Source organism: Vombatus ursinus, unplaced genomic scaffold (assembly GCF_900497805.2).
Source record: "Vombatus ursinus unplaced genomic scaffold, bare-nosed wombat genome assembly UNPS02014790.1, whole genome shotgun sequence".
In the NCBI taxonomy this organism is placed as follows: domain Eukaryota; kingdom Metazoa; phylum Chordata; class Mammalia; order Diprotodontia; family Vombatidae; genus Vombatus; species Vombatus ursinus.
Window position 1 is genome coordinate 1731709 of NW_020954568.1, and position 14331 is coordinate 1746039.

At 40.9% G+C, this 14331-nt stretch overlaps 1 protein-coding gene across 1 annotated transcript in view; it reads right to left on the reverse strand.

Moving 5' to 3' along the window:
- Positions 1–13439, reverse strand: part of LOC114047759 (mas-related G-protein coupled receptor member X1-like) — a 20177-nt gene extending 6738 nt beyond the window's left edge. The window contains exon 1 of the mRNA XM_027868685.1: positions 13315–13439. Coding sequence (XP_027724486.1) covers positions 13315–13439 — 125 coding nt within the window. The remainder of the gene's footprint in view (positions 1–13314) is intronic.
- Between the last annotated feature and the right edge of the window lie 892 nt (positions 13440–14331).

Consider the following 14331-nt stretch of genomic DNA (forward strand, 5'->3'; position numbering starts at 1 on the left):
CCTAGCTAGTATCTGTGGTTGGATTTGAACTCAGGTCTTTCTGACTCTAGTCCCAGTGCTCAAGATGATGAGGGAAAAAGGAAAAGAACCTACATGTTCTAAAATGTTCATAGCAGCTCTCTTTGTGGTGGCAAAGAACTGAAAATGTCAAAAATGTCCATTGATTGGGTAATGGCTGAACAAGTTGTGGTACATATATGTATGTATGTATGTATTGTCAACCTGGAAGTTTGCTTAAAAGAGGCAAATGAGTTAGGTGATATATATTTATATGTTGTTTATCCCCTTAGGCTAGCAGAATACATGTATACATCAGAGCCAGAAAATAATTCTGACTCAAAGAAAAGCAACTTGAGGAAGACCTTTTATATACTTAGAGCAATCTCTACTTAGGATGTCTGTGTCATCTAAAATTATGGTCTCCATATGTGTTTAACCAAAGCATGAGAAAGGAATTTTCTTGATTGGATAGGTTGTAAATACAATAAGATAGAAGAAGTGTTAAAGTGTCAATTGAAATTATAGACCCAGGATGCCTGTTTTTCTTCTATCATTAACATGACCTAACATAACATAACATAGCATATGTCCATAAAATACCAAGATAAGAAAAGTCCCATTATTTAAGACAGTGCCTGGTTCAAGGCGCCTTGTCCTTAGTACTCATAAAAAGAAAAACGCTCCTGGTCAGCTTTATCTGGCATTGTAGTTGCTGACACAGGAAGGGGCATTTTGGATTTACTCAGAGAGCAAAGCAAAGCATGTCTGTTATGCCAGAACATGCAAAGCATTATGGTAGGTTAAGATCAAAACAGCTCAAAACAGATTGGGGAGGAGTTGACTATATATATGTATGTATGTATGTATGTATGTATGTATGCATGTATGTATGTATATATTTATGGCTAATGATAGCCATTTCTAGGGCAGGAGATGGGGAGGGAAGAAAAAATACATAATAAGTTTGTTGTGTATTTGAAAAGAATAGCAGGTTGTACATAGTAGATTGGCAGTTTTGTGTATGATCGTTTTTTTTTATTGTACTATGTTATGAAGATTCTTGTTTTATTCCATAAATTAAAAACAAAATGAAAACAACAATAACAAAATGCTTTGTCCAGGGAGAGATCTTTCCAAAGATTCCTTTCTTGGAGGTAATTACCCTACTCATGACTTAGGATAATAGGAAGGAAATTTTTCAACTCTAAGTATCCATTAAGTGCTGATGAGATGGCTTCCTTGATCCAAGCCCTCATTGAGCACTTAGAGGTACAGAGAAGTGTTACCTACAACCCAAAATGAATGACTCTTCTGGCTGTAGAAGGACCCAATTCAGTCTTGGTGATTTGCCACAATTTTTTTTGTCTGAGTTCCCCAAACAGGACTTCCTCCAGAAACCACTGACTTAGGTCATCTTGGGTATTAACAAAGCAAAGGGTTCTTAGTCCCTATGGGAAGATGCAGCCTAGCAATGCAGGGATCACAGGACAAGCTTTGCTTAACATGATCAAAAACAAAACAAGAAACAAACACAACCCAGAGGACAGAAAATATTTGTATTTGAATCCATACGTGGTCATGGCAGCCCCCTTGGTCATCAATGGCCTCCACTCTCCCCAGGCACCGATAGAATCTTCACAGTGATGTCAAACTGAAATAGAAACTGATGCCTGAGAGTCACATATTGACTTAGAAGAACAAAAATTTGACATTGTCTAGATTGTGTTGTGTTTTTATTTATTTTGTTCAACATTTCCCAATGACAATTTAATCAGGTTTGGACCATGTAGCCCTGGGCCCTGGGGTTGTGTGTCTGACCCCTCTGGAAGATGCCTCTGCTCATGGAGATGGAAAGAGGCCAAGAACATTTATGACATTACTGATAAGAGTAGCTGACATCTAGAGAGGCCTTTCAAATCCACGCAGAAATTTCCTTCTCTTCTTAACTGCCAGGGAAGTCTGGGTATGGAGTGGTTCTAGGTATTTTCTGTTATATGAGCTGGGCTTATATAGATAACCTCCTCATTCCACATCTGACTGCCTCTTCTCAAACCAGAGATGAGGAGTTATAGGGTATGGGGATTCTCTCATTCATCCCCCCGAGTCACACACACACACAAATTGCTGAACAAATCTCATTGTGTTCTCCATCTGAAATGCTTTTGGAGATGATCAGAGCACATTGGTGTCCTTTTGATGGTAATTCTGCAGCTGTTAGTCTTTAGTTCTCAAAGAGGACCATGACATCAGGGAGGTGATGCCCCGACAAGTGAATTGGATTTAAGTGAGGCAGTACTGTGCAAAGTCACCAGCCTCACTTTCTCTTCCAGAGTCATCTGGGTGCAGGGGCCAGATATGGATCAGGAAAGCAGAAGATGACCCAGGATGCAGTGAGGAACCTTGGCCTTTTCAAGCTAAGGTCTTTAACAGGTCTCAGTTTGACTGAGGCAGCGCCCATTCAGTGATTTGTTTTTGTTTTGGTCCAAAACCCTGAAGGTCTTCCCTTCCAGGATCTACTTTTTTAAAGAGGCCATTCTTTGCCTCATTTCTTGTTAAGTCTTAATCACTGAATGGGCACTGCCTCAGTCATACTGAGACCTGTTAAAGACCTTAGCTTGAAAAAACCAAGTTCTCCCACTCCATCCTAGGTCATTAACAGTCGTCCTGATCAATATCTGACCACTGGACCCAGATGGCTCCAGAGGAGAAAGTGAGGCTAGTGACTGAGCACAGCCCTGCCTCACTTAAATCCAAGTCACTGGTTGGTAATTCACTGCAATGTTAAACATTCAGCTTCAGGCAAGTTATCATCCTTATATCCAGCTTACCTTTGTGCTGCATTATAAGACCATTTTACTTAAGTTTCCTCAGGCATGGAGCAGACCTGATCCCCATCCCATACCCATGGCCTTCCCTGAGTAGGGTTAAATAGGCCAAGTCAGATACAGCAGGGATAACTGAAAAAAAAAGCCTCCACCTTCTAAATATTTTCTGTCTGGTAATGAGGCTGCCACACCCCAAGTCTGCTTGGGGTCCAATCCTTGTCTTCTTTTAGATCACGATCATTGGAAAGTTTGATGGGAAGATCTTCAGCAAAAAGGGGCATAATGTTATGTCAGAGAGATATATTTGATGAGGTCCATGATGCACACGAGCTACAGTGAAAATTCTCAGCTGAAAAGTTGACTCATCAGTATGTCATGAAATCACTCATACTAAATGATACTTGCATTCATGAACAGGAATGATGAAATACCACATTATTCCTGAAAAGATACTGAAAGTGATTTTTTTTTCTTTTTAGGCAATTGGGGTTAAGTGACTTGCCCAGGGTCACACAGCTAGTAAGTGTCAAGTGTTTGGTCTGAGTCTGAATTTGAACTCGTGTCCTCCTGACTTCAGGGCCTGTGTTCTATCCACTGTGCCTCTTAGCTGCTCCTGAAAATGATTTGAAATTCATTGTCAAGAGTGGAAGAGTGAGGAAGGTCTTCCCTGACCAAGAAGAAATGAACCTTTAGAGAGGCAGGGAGTGAAGGGACCAAGGTAAAGAGTGTCAGAGATCTGAGTCTTTGCATTGTCCCCTATGACTCTCAGACTGTCAAGTCACATTTGGGCCTGACATTTACTGCTAGAGAGTTAGAGGCATCAGAGCCAACCCAAGCTCTGCCTGACCCTAAGGTTGGGGCGGGGTACTCCCCCAGTCTCTTGCCAACATTTCCAAGGGACAAATTTTATTAAATCAGGAAGCTCTCACCTCAGTGAAGAGAAGAAACCAACTTTTTCTTCTCAGCACTTCAAGATGGGACTCCTTTCCTGACTGGGGCTGAGTGAGGGACCAGTCAGTTATTATTGCCCCTCTTCCATCTTCACCACTAGAAGGTGACTGGGTGGCATCTTGTCTCTCACTCTTTTGTCAGGAATGACTGTAAAGGCAGTCCCCCAACACCTTTTGGAGGTCCATGGACAGTCCTCCGTTGTCTCTGGTCCTTGACCTCTGCTGCAAGTGCATGGAGATGGAGACAGGGTTAGGCAGCAGGTTTGCCTTCAGAATTTCCCCTTTGGCTGCTGTGAGTTACAGGAAAGTGTGAAGGAGTTCTAGTTCCCTCCCAAGAGAGAGCCCCAGGATGCCGATAATCCTTCCCTTGAGAGCTTTCTCTGGGAGTTTGGTTTTAAAGACTGAGTTGGAAAGGTGGAAGAGTTCAGCTCAATCTTACCAGGTTGGGCTTTTGAGGCGGTACAATAAAAGCCCTGGTGACAACAGGCTCCATGAAGTTCTTAATTGTGGACCTGCAATGGCATGGTTGAGGGATAAAGGAAAGAGAGTGGCAGAGAGGAGAAGGCATGAGAGATGGAAGATTGGCACTGGGTCCTTGCTTCACAAGGCCTTTAGCTGAGGGATCTCCTTATCTGGAGCAGCCATGAAATCCAAGGCAACCAGTAGCATCCTCTCTGCTCAGTGTGGACAATGATAGCTGACATTTGAGAGACGTGTATGTGTGTGTGTGTGTGTGTGTGTGTATATACACACATATATACACAAGCTATAAAACACATATATGATATAAAACATAATATGTACATATGCATGTATATTTGTGTATATGTATGCATGTGTATATGTCTATATAGTCACATAGATATATACATATACACTTACATACTTTCCATATGTTGTATCCCCCATTAGAATATGAGCTCCTTTAGAGCAAATACTGTCTTATTTGTCCATGTGTATCCCCCACACAGTGCTTTGTACATAGTAAGTGCTTACTAAATGCTTTATTTGTTAAAAAAAAACCTTCCCTTGCCATCTGCAGCTCTGTTTGGCTTGAGCTCCAATGAGTATGCTGCCCCATCCAGGAGAAGCTGGTCACCTGACATCTCCTCATGCTGTTTTACTTAGCTTTGGTTATTTAAGACCTTCTCATCTTCCTCAGCATCCTCTCTCCTCTGATTGGAGAGCTGGAGAGTGCAGCACTAAGGGTTTTCAAGGGTTTCCTTTACACAGGTTGGATCTGGATTCTCCAGGTAACTGCACTTTCCATCCACATCTTTGTTTGGTTTGAATTCCAAGGAACATGATGCCCCTGCACATATTCCCACTGTTGGTACTCCCCTCTCTCCCTTTTGCTTTTATAGAGTCATCACTTAGCATTGTGCCCAGAACATAGTAGGTGCTTAATGAATATTTACTCAATTAAATTGAAAATACTTGAGGGGCTAGGATGTAGGTTGAGTAGGAGCTGGTCTTTTCTCCATGGCAGATATTCAGCCTTTCCTTGAATAGGCATGGCTGTGTCTGGCTACCATTAACTTCTTCACCTAGTCACTCTTGAAGACTGTTCCCCATGTGGAAGAATCTGGATACATTCATGGGATCATAGGATTGGACTGGATGATGCTTTAGACAATCTTTAGAGAACCCTTCCATTTTACAGTTGAGTAAATAGAGTCCCAGAGATGTTAAGTGAGTTCCCCAATGTTGTACAGGAGATTGGTGAGTCCTTGATGAAAAACAAAACAGTATCCAAGTGACTCTTTAAGAAATGGACATAAGTAGTGAAGAATTGGTCTATCTCTCCATTTTTAGGGATGTAGGATGTGATAGATGACTTCTTGAACCTTGTTGTTGCCACCTAGGAGGGTGATGAGGATGGTGAGGGGCTTTGGATCTTGGCATATCAGAATTATTAGAAGAAATTTTGTGGTTGTTTTACCTGGAGGAGAGAAAATTTAGAGTTAACAGGTAACTCTCATCAAGTATTAGAAGACAACTGAAACTTTGTGTGGTCCTTCTGAAATTCCATATAGTCAGGATTTGTCCCATCCTTCCCACTCCCTTGGTCGCTTGACATGGGCTGTAATGATTGATGATATAAGGTTAATGTGTTATAATGTTTTTACGAGTCTTTTAGACTCAGGGTTCCAAAGCAGAGAGGAGCCAGTATCCAAGAGCCCTTCCTGACTCAGCAGAGCTATGTGGAGGGTACACTCCAAAAGCTAATAAGAAAGGAACCCAGTTGAAAAGGTGAGGGCAGGATAATCATGATTTCCTGGATCCCAAAAGCCTGTGGATTAGGCTCAACCCTTAGGCCAACCCCAATGCCAGGCAGGGAAGCAAGAGAGGAAGAGATCTTAATTATGCCATCTTTGGGGGATGGTGTTTTGGTGAGCTTTCTTGTTCCTTCATCAGGCATGGGAGCCTGGTGGGGGGACAGTGGCAGAGATGAAAGAAGTTTTTGAGGATTAAGGAAGTGTATTTTTTGGAGGAGGGCAGCTAGGTGGCACAGTGGATAGAGTGCTGGGCCTGGAGTTAGGAAGACTCCTCTTCATGAATTCAAATCTGCCCCAAGACACTTATTACTGGAAGAAATAAAAACAATTCATAATCATATAAAAATGCTTTAAATTATTATTGAGTAGAGAAATGCAAATTAAAACAACCTTGAGATATCATTTTAAACCTATGAGTTTGGCTAAAATGATAGAAAGGGAAAGTGACAAATGTTGGAAGGGATTTGGAAAAATTGGGACACTAATTCATTGTTGGTGGAGTTGTGATCTGATCCAACCACTCTGGAGAGCAATCTGGTACTAAGTCCAAAGAGTTATTAAACTGCCTATATCCCCTTTGACCCAGAAATACCACTACTAAGTCCATTTCCAAAGATGATTAGGGAAAAAGTAAAAGAACTTACATGTTCTAAAGTGTTTGTAACAGCTCTAGTGCCTCTTAATGTCTTTCCTGTGATGTTTTTGACTCCAAGTGTGGTGGCCCCATTGCCTCAAATGGTAGAGTTTATTACAAAGATCTTGATAGATCTTTTGTGAACACAAGTGAATGGAATGCTGATCTGGGGTTTGGGAAGACTCAGATATCTTGCATGTGATATTAGCTAGCAAACTGTGGGAATCACTGCCCTTCTATGTCTATTATTGTCTCTTCTGTAAAACTGGAGAGAGAGAGAGAGAGAGAGAGAGAGAGAGAGAGAGAGAGAGATGAGAGGGAAAGAGAGAGACACAGAGAGAGAGACACACAGAGAGAGAGATTCATAAGTGTGAGACATCAGAGAGAAAGATTATTAATTCCTTTTTTGGCTGCAATAAAATAGCTTGTCACATATCAATATCAGATCTAGAACTAGGTCATGTGAAGCATAAACAGAAAGTGAGAGAGGACATAAAAATCCAGCACTGCTGGTAAGAGGCAAAGAATCATTTACTGTGATGGAAGAAAGCAGAGATGGTGTTGGAAGGAGGGAGGGGAGCAGATGCTGGAAACGACACCTGGAAACTCTCTTCAGAAACAGAGGGAAGAGCAGGGGGCCTGAGGGCAACATATCCCTCCACATGCAGAGACTGACCAGTTGAGGGTAGGAATAGTAAAGGGCTTGAGAGATGACATTCCTTCTCTTCTCCTCCTTAGGACAGGGAGAGGACCCATTTGTTGTTTTTCTCCCTTGGACCAACCACATAGGAAGCCCTAGATCACACTCCCTAAACAAACTCATTTCTCCAGCCTCAGGGACACTTCTAGCCCTATTGAGGAGACCCTGGCTACCAGGATTGTAGTGGGATGCTGCCTTTTCTGGGAGGGAAGATGCAGCTGAGATTCTAAGGTCAGGATTCTAAGGAAGGCATTGCTTTCCTGGGTCCTCCTGTCTGAGTCATCCCATGGAACCTGTTCATGGTGGTCCTCCCTCCCTCCCTTCCTTCCTATGTACTGGCTTAACACTTTGGTAATTCAGAGATGACCAACTCTGGCTGCTTCTAGCCATGGAGTGACTCAGAGCTGAAGGATAAGGATGCCTTGAAAATGAGGAAGCCATTGTCTCATTGGCTATAGAAGGCGAGGCCTTGATACTCCCTAGACATATAACAAGAAAAAACAGCTTCTATTTTAGACTCTTGATTCAAATCTCCTCTGTGATAAATAGTGCACTGTCTCCCAATTTCCCATGGTGAGGGGGATGTGTTCTTTCCTCCTGTCCTGCTGCCATTCCCATGTGGAAAGTAGACTCAATCATACATCTTTGCACCAGCTACCTTGCCAACTTTTTCTGCTTCTCCTTTCCTGTCCTTATTGGGTGACCAAACCTCAACCTTCTAGGAAATGTGACCAGGGTATGAGGCAACCTCCTGATTTCCTGAGGTCCAGAGTCCAAGGAGTGGACCTGGCTGAGAGTAAGGAAATCTTCTTCAACAAAGGCAACTATTAACCAGAGAAGTGGGATAAGCTTTTACTCATTTTATTAGTAGACTATAGCAAAGTTTGTGTAGACAATATTGAGACTGAGTGACAATTAAAAATGCCTAAATAGTAATCATACAAACTGCCTTTGTCTTTTGTCAGTCTCCTGATAATAATGCAGGTCAGAAACCTCACTCACTTTTCTTAGGTTCAGGAACAATCGCATCATTTTAGTGCAAATCTGTTTTGTTTATACATGCCTCAATCCCAACGAATTGGTTCCCTTGGATTATGTGAGGGGCTCTGGGATAATGAACAGATTCCTAGACTTGGGGTCAGGAAAATCTGGATTCAAATTCTGCCTCTTACTACATATATGACACTGGGCAGTTAATGCAGCTTCTCTAAGCCTCTCTGAGTCTATAATGGGGAAAATAGCAGCACTGACCTTGTAGGTATAATGAAGGAACTGTCCAATCTTGTGATGACTCATTCAGAGGCTTGGTGAGGCTGCTTCTAGATGTGCTTGGTGGACTGAAGACCTTTATCTGTCCCTTTCAGAGCATGGACAGCGATTCCTTGATTGGGTCTTCTTAGCTTCTGATATAACGATGAAATTCTCTTTTTTGTTGGCTTCAGCATTCTGCATTAATACAAGATAGAGCACACTGTGCATGCTCTCAGGAACTGACCTATTTTCAAGCTGTGCAGTTATTTGCAAACCTTCTTGTTAGTTACAATTATTATTCTATGCTAAAAAAAGTTTAACAAATTTTACCAAACTACTCTTCAGAAACCCTGTTTTTGCAGAAACACCTTCCTCAGCAATTTCTTGGCTCCCCTGTTGTCACTGGGCATCTTCCTACTGACTGCTCCTTGGGCCTCTCACACTGGGTCAAACATTCCCCTTTTTGGGTCCAGATTTCTATGTAAATTTGTTGCTCCTGTTCCCCTTTCTATCAGGGCAATTGGAACCACAAAAGAACATTCAAGAAATGCTGATGGCTTGCGAACTTTATTGATCATCTCTCAGAGCAGTCAAAGCCATGCTGAACGGACTTGTTCGACACGTAGAGTTCACATCTAACTCCTCTCTAGGTTCCACATCATTGACTAGAAAATAGATTATTTCACATTCAAAACTATAATTATCATTTGTGAATTTCTTTCCATACTATTTTTACTCACTATCACCCTTCTCAGCCTCTCTTTTTACCCTGTCCCTGTTACCTTATTCTCTTCCCTTTCCCTCCTATAATTCCTTATTATATTCGCCCCACTGAGTCCCCTACTTATCCTCTCCCCAGCCCTCCTAAATCTTAACCTACACAACCTGCTAAAAATCCCTTCCTTTTCCCGACCCCTCATCCTCTTATTTCTTTATAAGTTTAGAAGACTTGAATACCCTTTTTGATGTATATATTGTTCCTACCCTCTTTAACCCTGATCCTATGAGAGTAAGTTTCCAGCACTACTACACTTGTCCATCCCAACCTGTTTCCTCTGTGTCAATTATTCATTTCATGCCCCATTTATATGAGATAATTACTCCTTTTTACTTTTTGCTCCCTAATTTTGTTTATTAGAATCACTCCATAATATTAACTCATTCTCAACCTTTCTGTCAAACTACCCTGATAATGATGACATTCTTAGGAATACTGATGACATTTTCATATTTAAGAAGTAAACTGTTTGAACTTAATGAGTCCCTTATAATTAATATCTAACATTTTCCTTATACTTCTTCTGGATCTTCTATATTGAATTTTCCACTTAGTTCTGATCTTTTTGTTACAAATACCTGAAAGTCTTTCAGTTCATTAAATGTTCATTTTTGAAAATTAAGGATTATACTCAACTTTTCTGTGTAATATAAAATGGAAAACAGATAGCGGAATGAATTAAAAATCATAATCCAACAATATGTTATTTACAAAAAACACATTTAAGAATGGGAAATACACACAGATTTAAAAGGGAGGGTTGGCATAAAATTTATTATGCTTCAACTTGTGCAAGAAAGACAGGAGTAGCAATCATGGTCTCAAAGTTAAATTAAATAGATTTAATCAAAAGAGATAAGCAAGGTAATAATATTTTGATAAAAGATACCATAGACAATGAAGCAATAGCAATATTGAATTTATGTGCACCAAATACAATAGCATGTAGACTTTTAAGAGAAAAAGTTAAATGAGAGATAGATAGTAATATTATAATAGCAGGGGATTTTAATTTTCCCCTTTCAGGACTTGACAAATCCAACCAAAATTAAATAAGGAAGAAGTCAAGGAAATGAATAGAATTTTAGATAAGCTAGATATGATAGATATCTGGAGAGAACTGAATGGAATTTTTTTCTTAGCAGTTTATGGTACTTTTACAAAGACTGAGCATATATTAGGATATAAAAAAATTATGGTTAAAAGCAGAAAAGCAGAAATATTAAAAGTATTCTTCTTAGATCACAATGCAGTAAAATTATATTTAATTAGGGACCACTGAAATATAGATTAAAAACTAATTTGTAATTAAACAACCTAATCTTAAAGAATGAGTAGGTTAAATAACAAATCATAGAAATAATTAGTAATTTCATTAAAGAAAATGTCAATAATAAGACAACATACCAAGACCTATGGGATACAGCAAAAGCAAGAATCAGAGGAAAATTTATATCTCTAAATACTTACATCAATAAAATAGAGAAAGAGCAGACCAATGAATTGGATATGCACTTAAAAAAACTAGAAAAAGAACAAACTAAAAATCTCCAATTAAACATAAATTGGAAATCCTAAAAATTAAAGATGAGACTAATAAAATTGATCGTAAAAAACCCATTGAATTAATAAATAAAAGTGGGAGGCAATTTTAAGAAAAAAATCACTAAAACAATAAACTATCAGGTAATTTGTTTTTTCAAAAAAGAGAGAATAAAACTAAATGACTAGTATTAAAAATGAAAAGTGTGAATCCCCTAATGAAGATGAAATTAAATCATATAAGGAGCTATTTTGCCCAATTATATGCAAATATATCTAACAATTTAAGTGAAATGGTAGAATATTTACCAAAATATAAATTGCCTAGATTAGGAGAAGAGGAATTAGAAAATTTAAGTAGGCCTGTTTTAGAAAAAGAAATTTAACAGGCTTGAGCTTCCTAAGAAAAAAGTACCAGTACTAGATGGATTTATAAGTGAATTCTATCAAACATTTAAAGATCAACTAATTCTAATTAAAAAATATTTGGAATAATAGGTAAAAAAGGGATCTTACCAAAGTCCCTTTATGAACTAAATATAATACTGGTATCTAAACCAGGAAGGGTAAAAACAGAGGAAGAAAATTATAGGTGAATATAGATACAAAAATCCTAAATAAAATACTAGCTAAAAGATTGCAGTAATATATTACAAAGATTACAAATTGTGACCAAGTGGATGCATTAAGACCAGGAATGCAAGGATGGTTTAAGATAAGGAAAATTAATAGAAAAATTGATTATATAAACAATAAAAGTTTAAAAAAATCATATAATCACACCATTCTGTGGCAGGACCGGATAAAACCACCGAGGAAAGAGCAAGGTCATTGTCACTGGAGGAGTCAAATGGAGGTTGAATGATCTCTTACAGTCAAGATATTCCATAGGAGATTGTTGTTCAGTGTGTGTGTGTGTTTGTGTGTATGTATATGTGTACAGCATGTATGTGTGTTGAGTATGCATGTTGTGTGACATGTGTGATATGTATATGTGTGCTGTGGTCTCATCAGGGTGCACCCTCTCATGTAACACCACTTTAATACCTGCTATCATCAGGAACTGGGTCATGCAGAAGGAAAGAGAGATTGTAATTGAGACAGTCACAGAAATATAGAATCACAGAGATTCAGAGAGACAAAGACCTGGAGAAACAGACTGGAAACAAGAGAGGATGCTCAGCCCCAGCCTTGACCTTCAGAGGGAGAGAAGTATTTGACTCAGCTCCTATGATGGGAGTGGGGGGGGGAAGGGAAAGGAGCACTAGCAGAGAATGGAGGGAGACATGGCTGAGCTGGAATCTCCCCCTTTTAGGGCAAGGCTATGGGGAACAAGGCCTGAGGGAACCTGGTGGATCAAACCTGAGAGAAGACAAGGTAGGGGAGTGTGGCCCACAGAGCCTTGAGGAGTCTGACCCCTGACTCTGCCTTCATTTGAAGAGATTCTGTAGGAGCGGTCAGGGAGACATGGGGCCTTGGAGGATGTCTTTCCTTTTCCTGTACTTTTCAAAACAGGACCAGTGGCTATTTGTTGGAGTAGCCTTCCTCTGCGCTGGTGACACATGAGGCTCTGGACCTGACTCCCCAGGAAAGGAGCCTCCAGCATGATAGGGGGTCCAGAGTGCACAGAGCATTCAGCCTGGAGTCAGGAAGATCTGAGTTCAACTCTAGCTTCAGATACTTACTTTGGGATCCTGGGCAAGTCACTCTCTGAACCTCTGCCTGCCTCAGTTTCCTCAAGGGTAAAATGTGGATCATGAAAGCACCTATCTCTTGTAGTGATGTCATCTACTAGGTGCCCCTAGTCCTCCCTCTGACCTCCTGCTTGCCACCTAGGGCTCTCTGGAGTATCACCCTGAGGGGCTCCATCCTTCTTTTATGCATTTGGCAGCCCAGGAAAAAGTAAAAGAGGGGGTTCACACAGGCCAGGAACTGACAGAACCAATAAATCATGAAAACTATGTCAACGTGATGTATGTAATGTCCCATCTGCAGTGGCAGGTCCAGAACAGGCATAGGAGGACTGTGAGCAGGACCAGGAGGTAGAGCCTGGGGGGCTGCTGGTGCCGGGAGCTGCCCTGGACCCTCAGCAGCAGAATCAGGCTGACACGGATCACACAAGTGAGGACAATGAACCACTCCAACTCAATGATTGCAGCCAGGAGGCTCAGGCCCACAGAGTAGAATATATGTCTGAGGTCCCTCATATTGTACATGAAAGAATGATACAAATAGCTAATAAATTCAGCTGTGGAGAACAGAAAGGTGCAACAGAGGAAGAGGACATTGGCTCTGGCCATGTTGAGGATGCAGACCGAGAAAGGGTTCCTGGGGATTCATAAGCCCGGAAGCCACAGGACGACGCTGTTCCCCACCAGCCCGACTATAGCAATGAGCGCAGTGAGGATCTCCATCCAGTCGCCCAAATCAAAATTTCCAGGTTCCACAAGAACTAAACTCTCATTTGCACTTCTCTCCATTACATTGTCATGAACAAATTCCCACTGCTCAGGTGTGGTTGGTCCTGTGAGAAATGCTAACAGTTTGATTCCTACAAATTTGATAGGAACACAGGATGTGCAGAAATGTGTAAAACAGGAGGACAGGGAGGGCAGAATGACCCTATCCAATCATATAGCTGGAAGAATTCGATAAGTTCCTCTTAAAGGGGGACCAGGCTGAAACTGGCTCAAGCTGGTCAGGGTCAAGGGACGGTCACTGACTTCTCACTAACATGCATGCTTAATTAGCCTCATGCATATTAACTTACACACCCCATGAGAGGAAACAGCCACCATTTTTATATGTGCATCGCATGACGAGGGAGGGGAGACACATTAAGGAGTAACATGCAAAGGGCAGTCCAGGAAGAGGGATGTCCTGTCTGTCCCTGACCAATGGATGAAAGGGAGGGTGGGACAAGGTGGGGTTAAAGCCAAATAATCCTATATAATCACTTGCTCTGCTTCTGTATGGGGGTGTGTGGGTCCAGTGAGGGAATATACACACCTGATTCTCATGAGAATTGACAATAAAAGTATCTCTTTTCTCACTCCACGATGGTGATTTCGTTATTACCCAGCTCAGGGAATTCAACCAGCCTAGTCTTGGGCTGAATTCTGAATTGAGTCTGGGGTCTTTATAACAGTCCCAGTCCCAGGAAGCCCTGCTCCTCTCAGAAGCCCTGGGGACGGGAAGACAAGGAAGTGCATCAGGGACTTTTCCAGAGATTTTTTTCCCATCTCTAATTTCTTTCTTTAAATTTTTTTTAATTTTTAGGTAATTGGGGTTAAGTGACTTGCCCAGGGTCACACAACTAGTAAGTGTCAAGTGTTTGGTCTGAGGCCAGATTTGAACTCAGGTCTTCCTGAC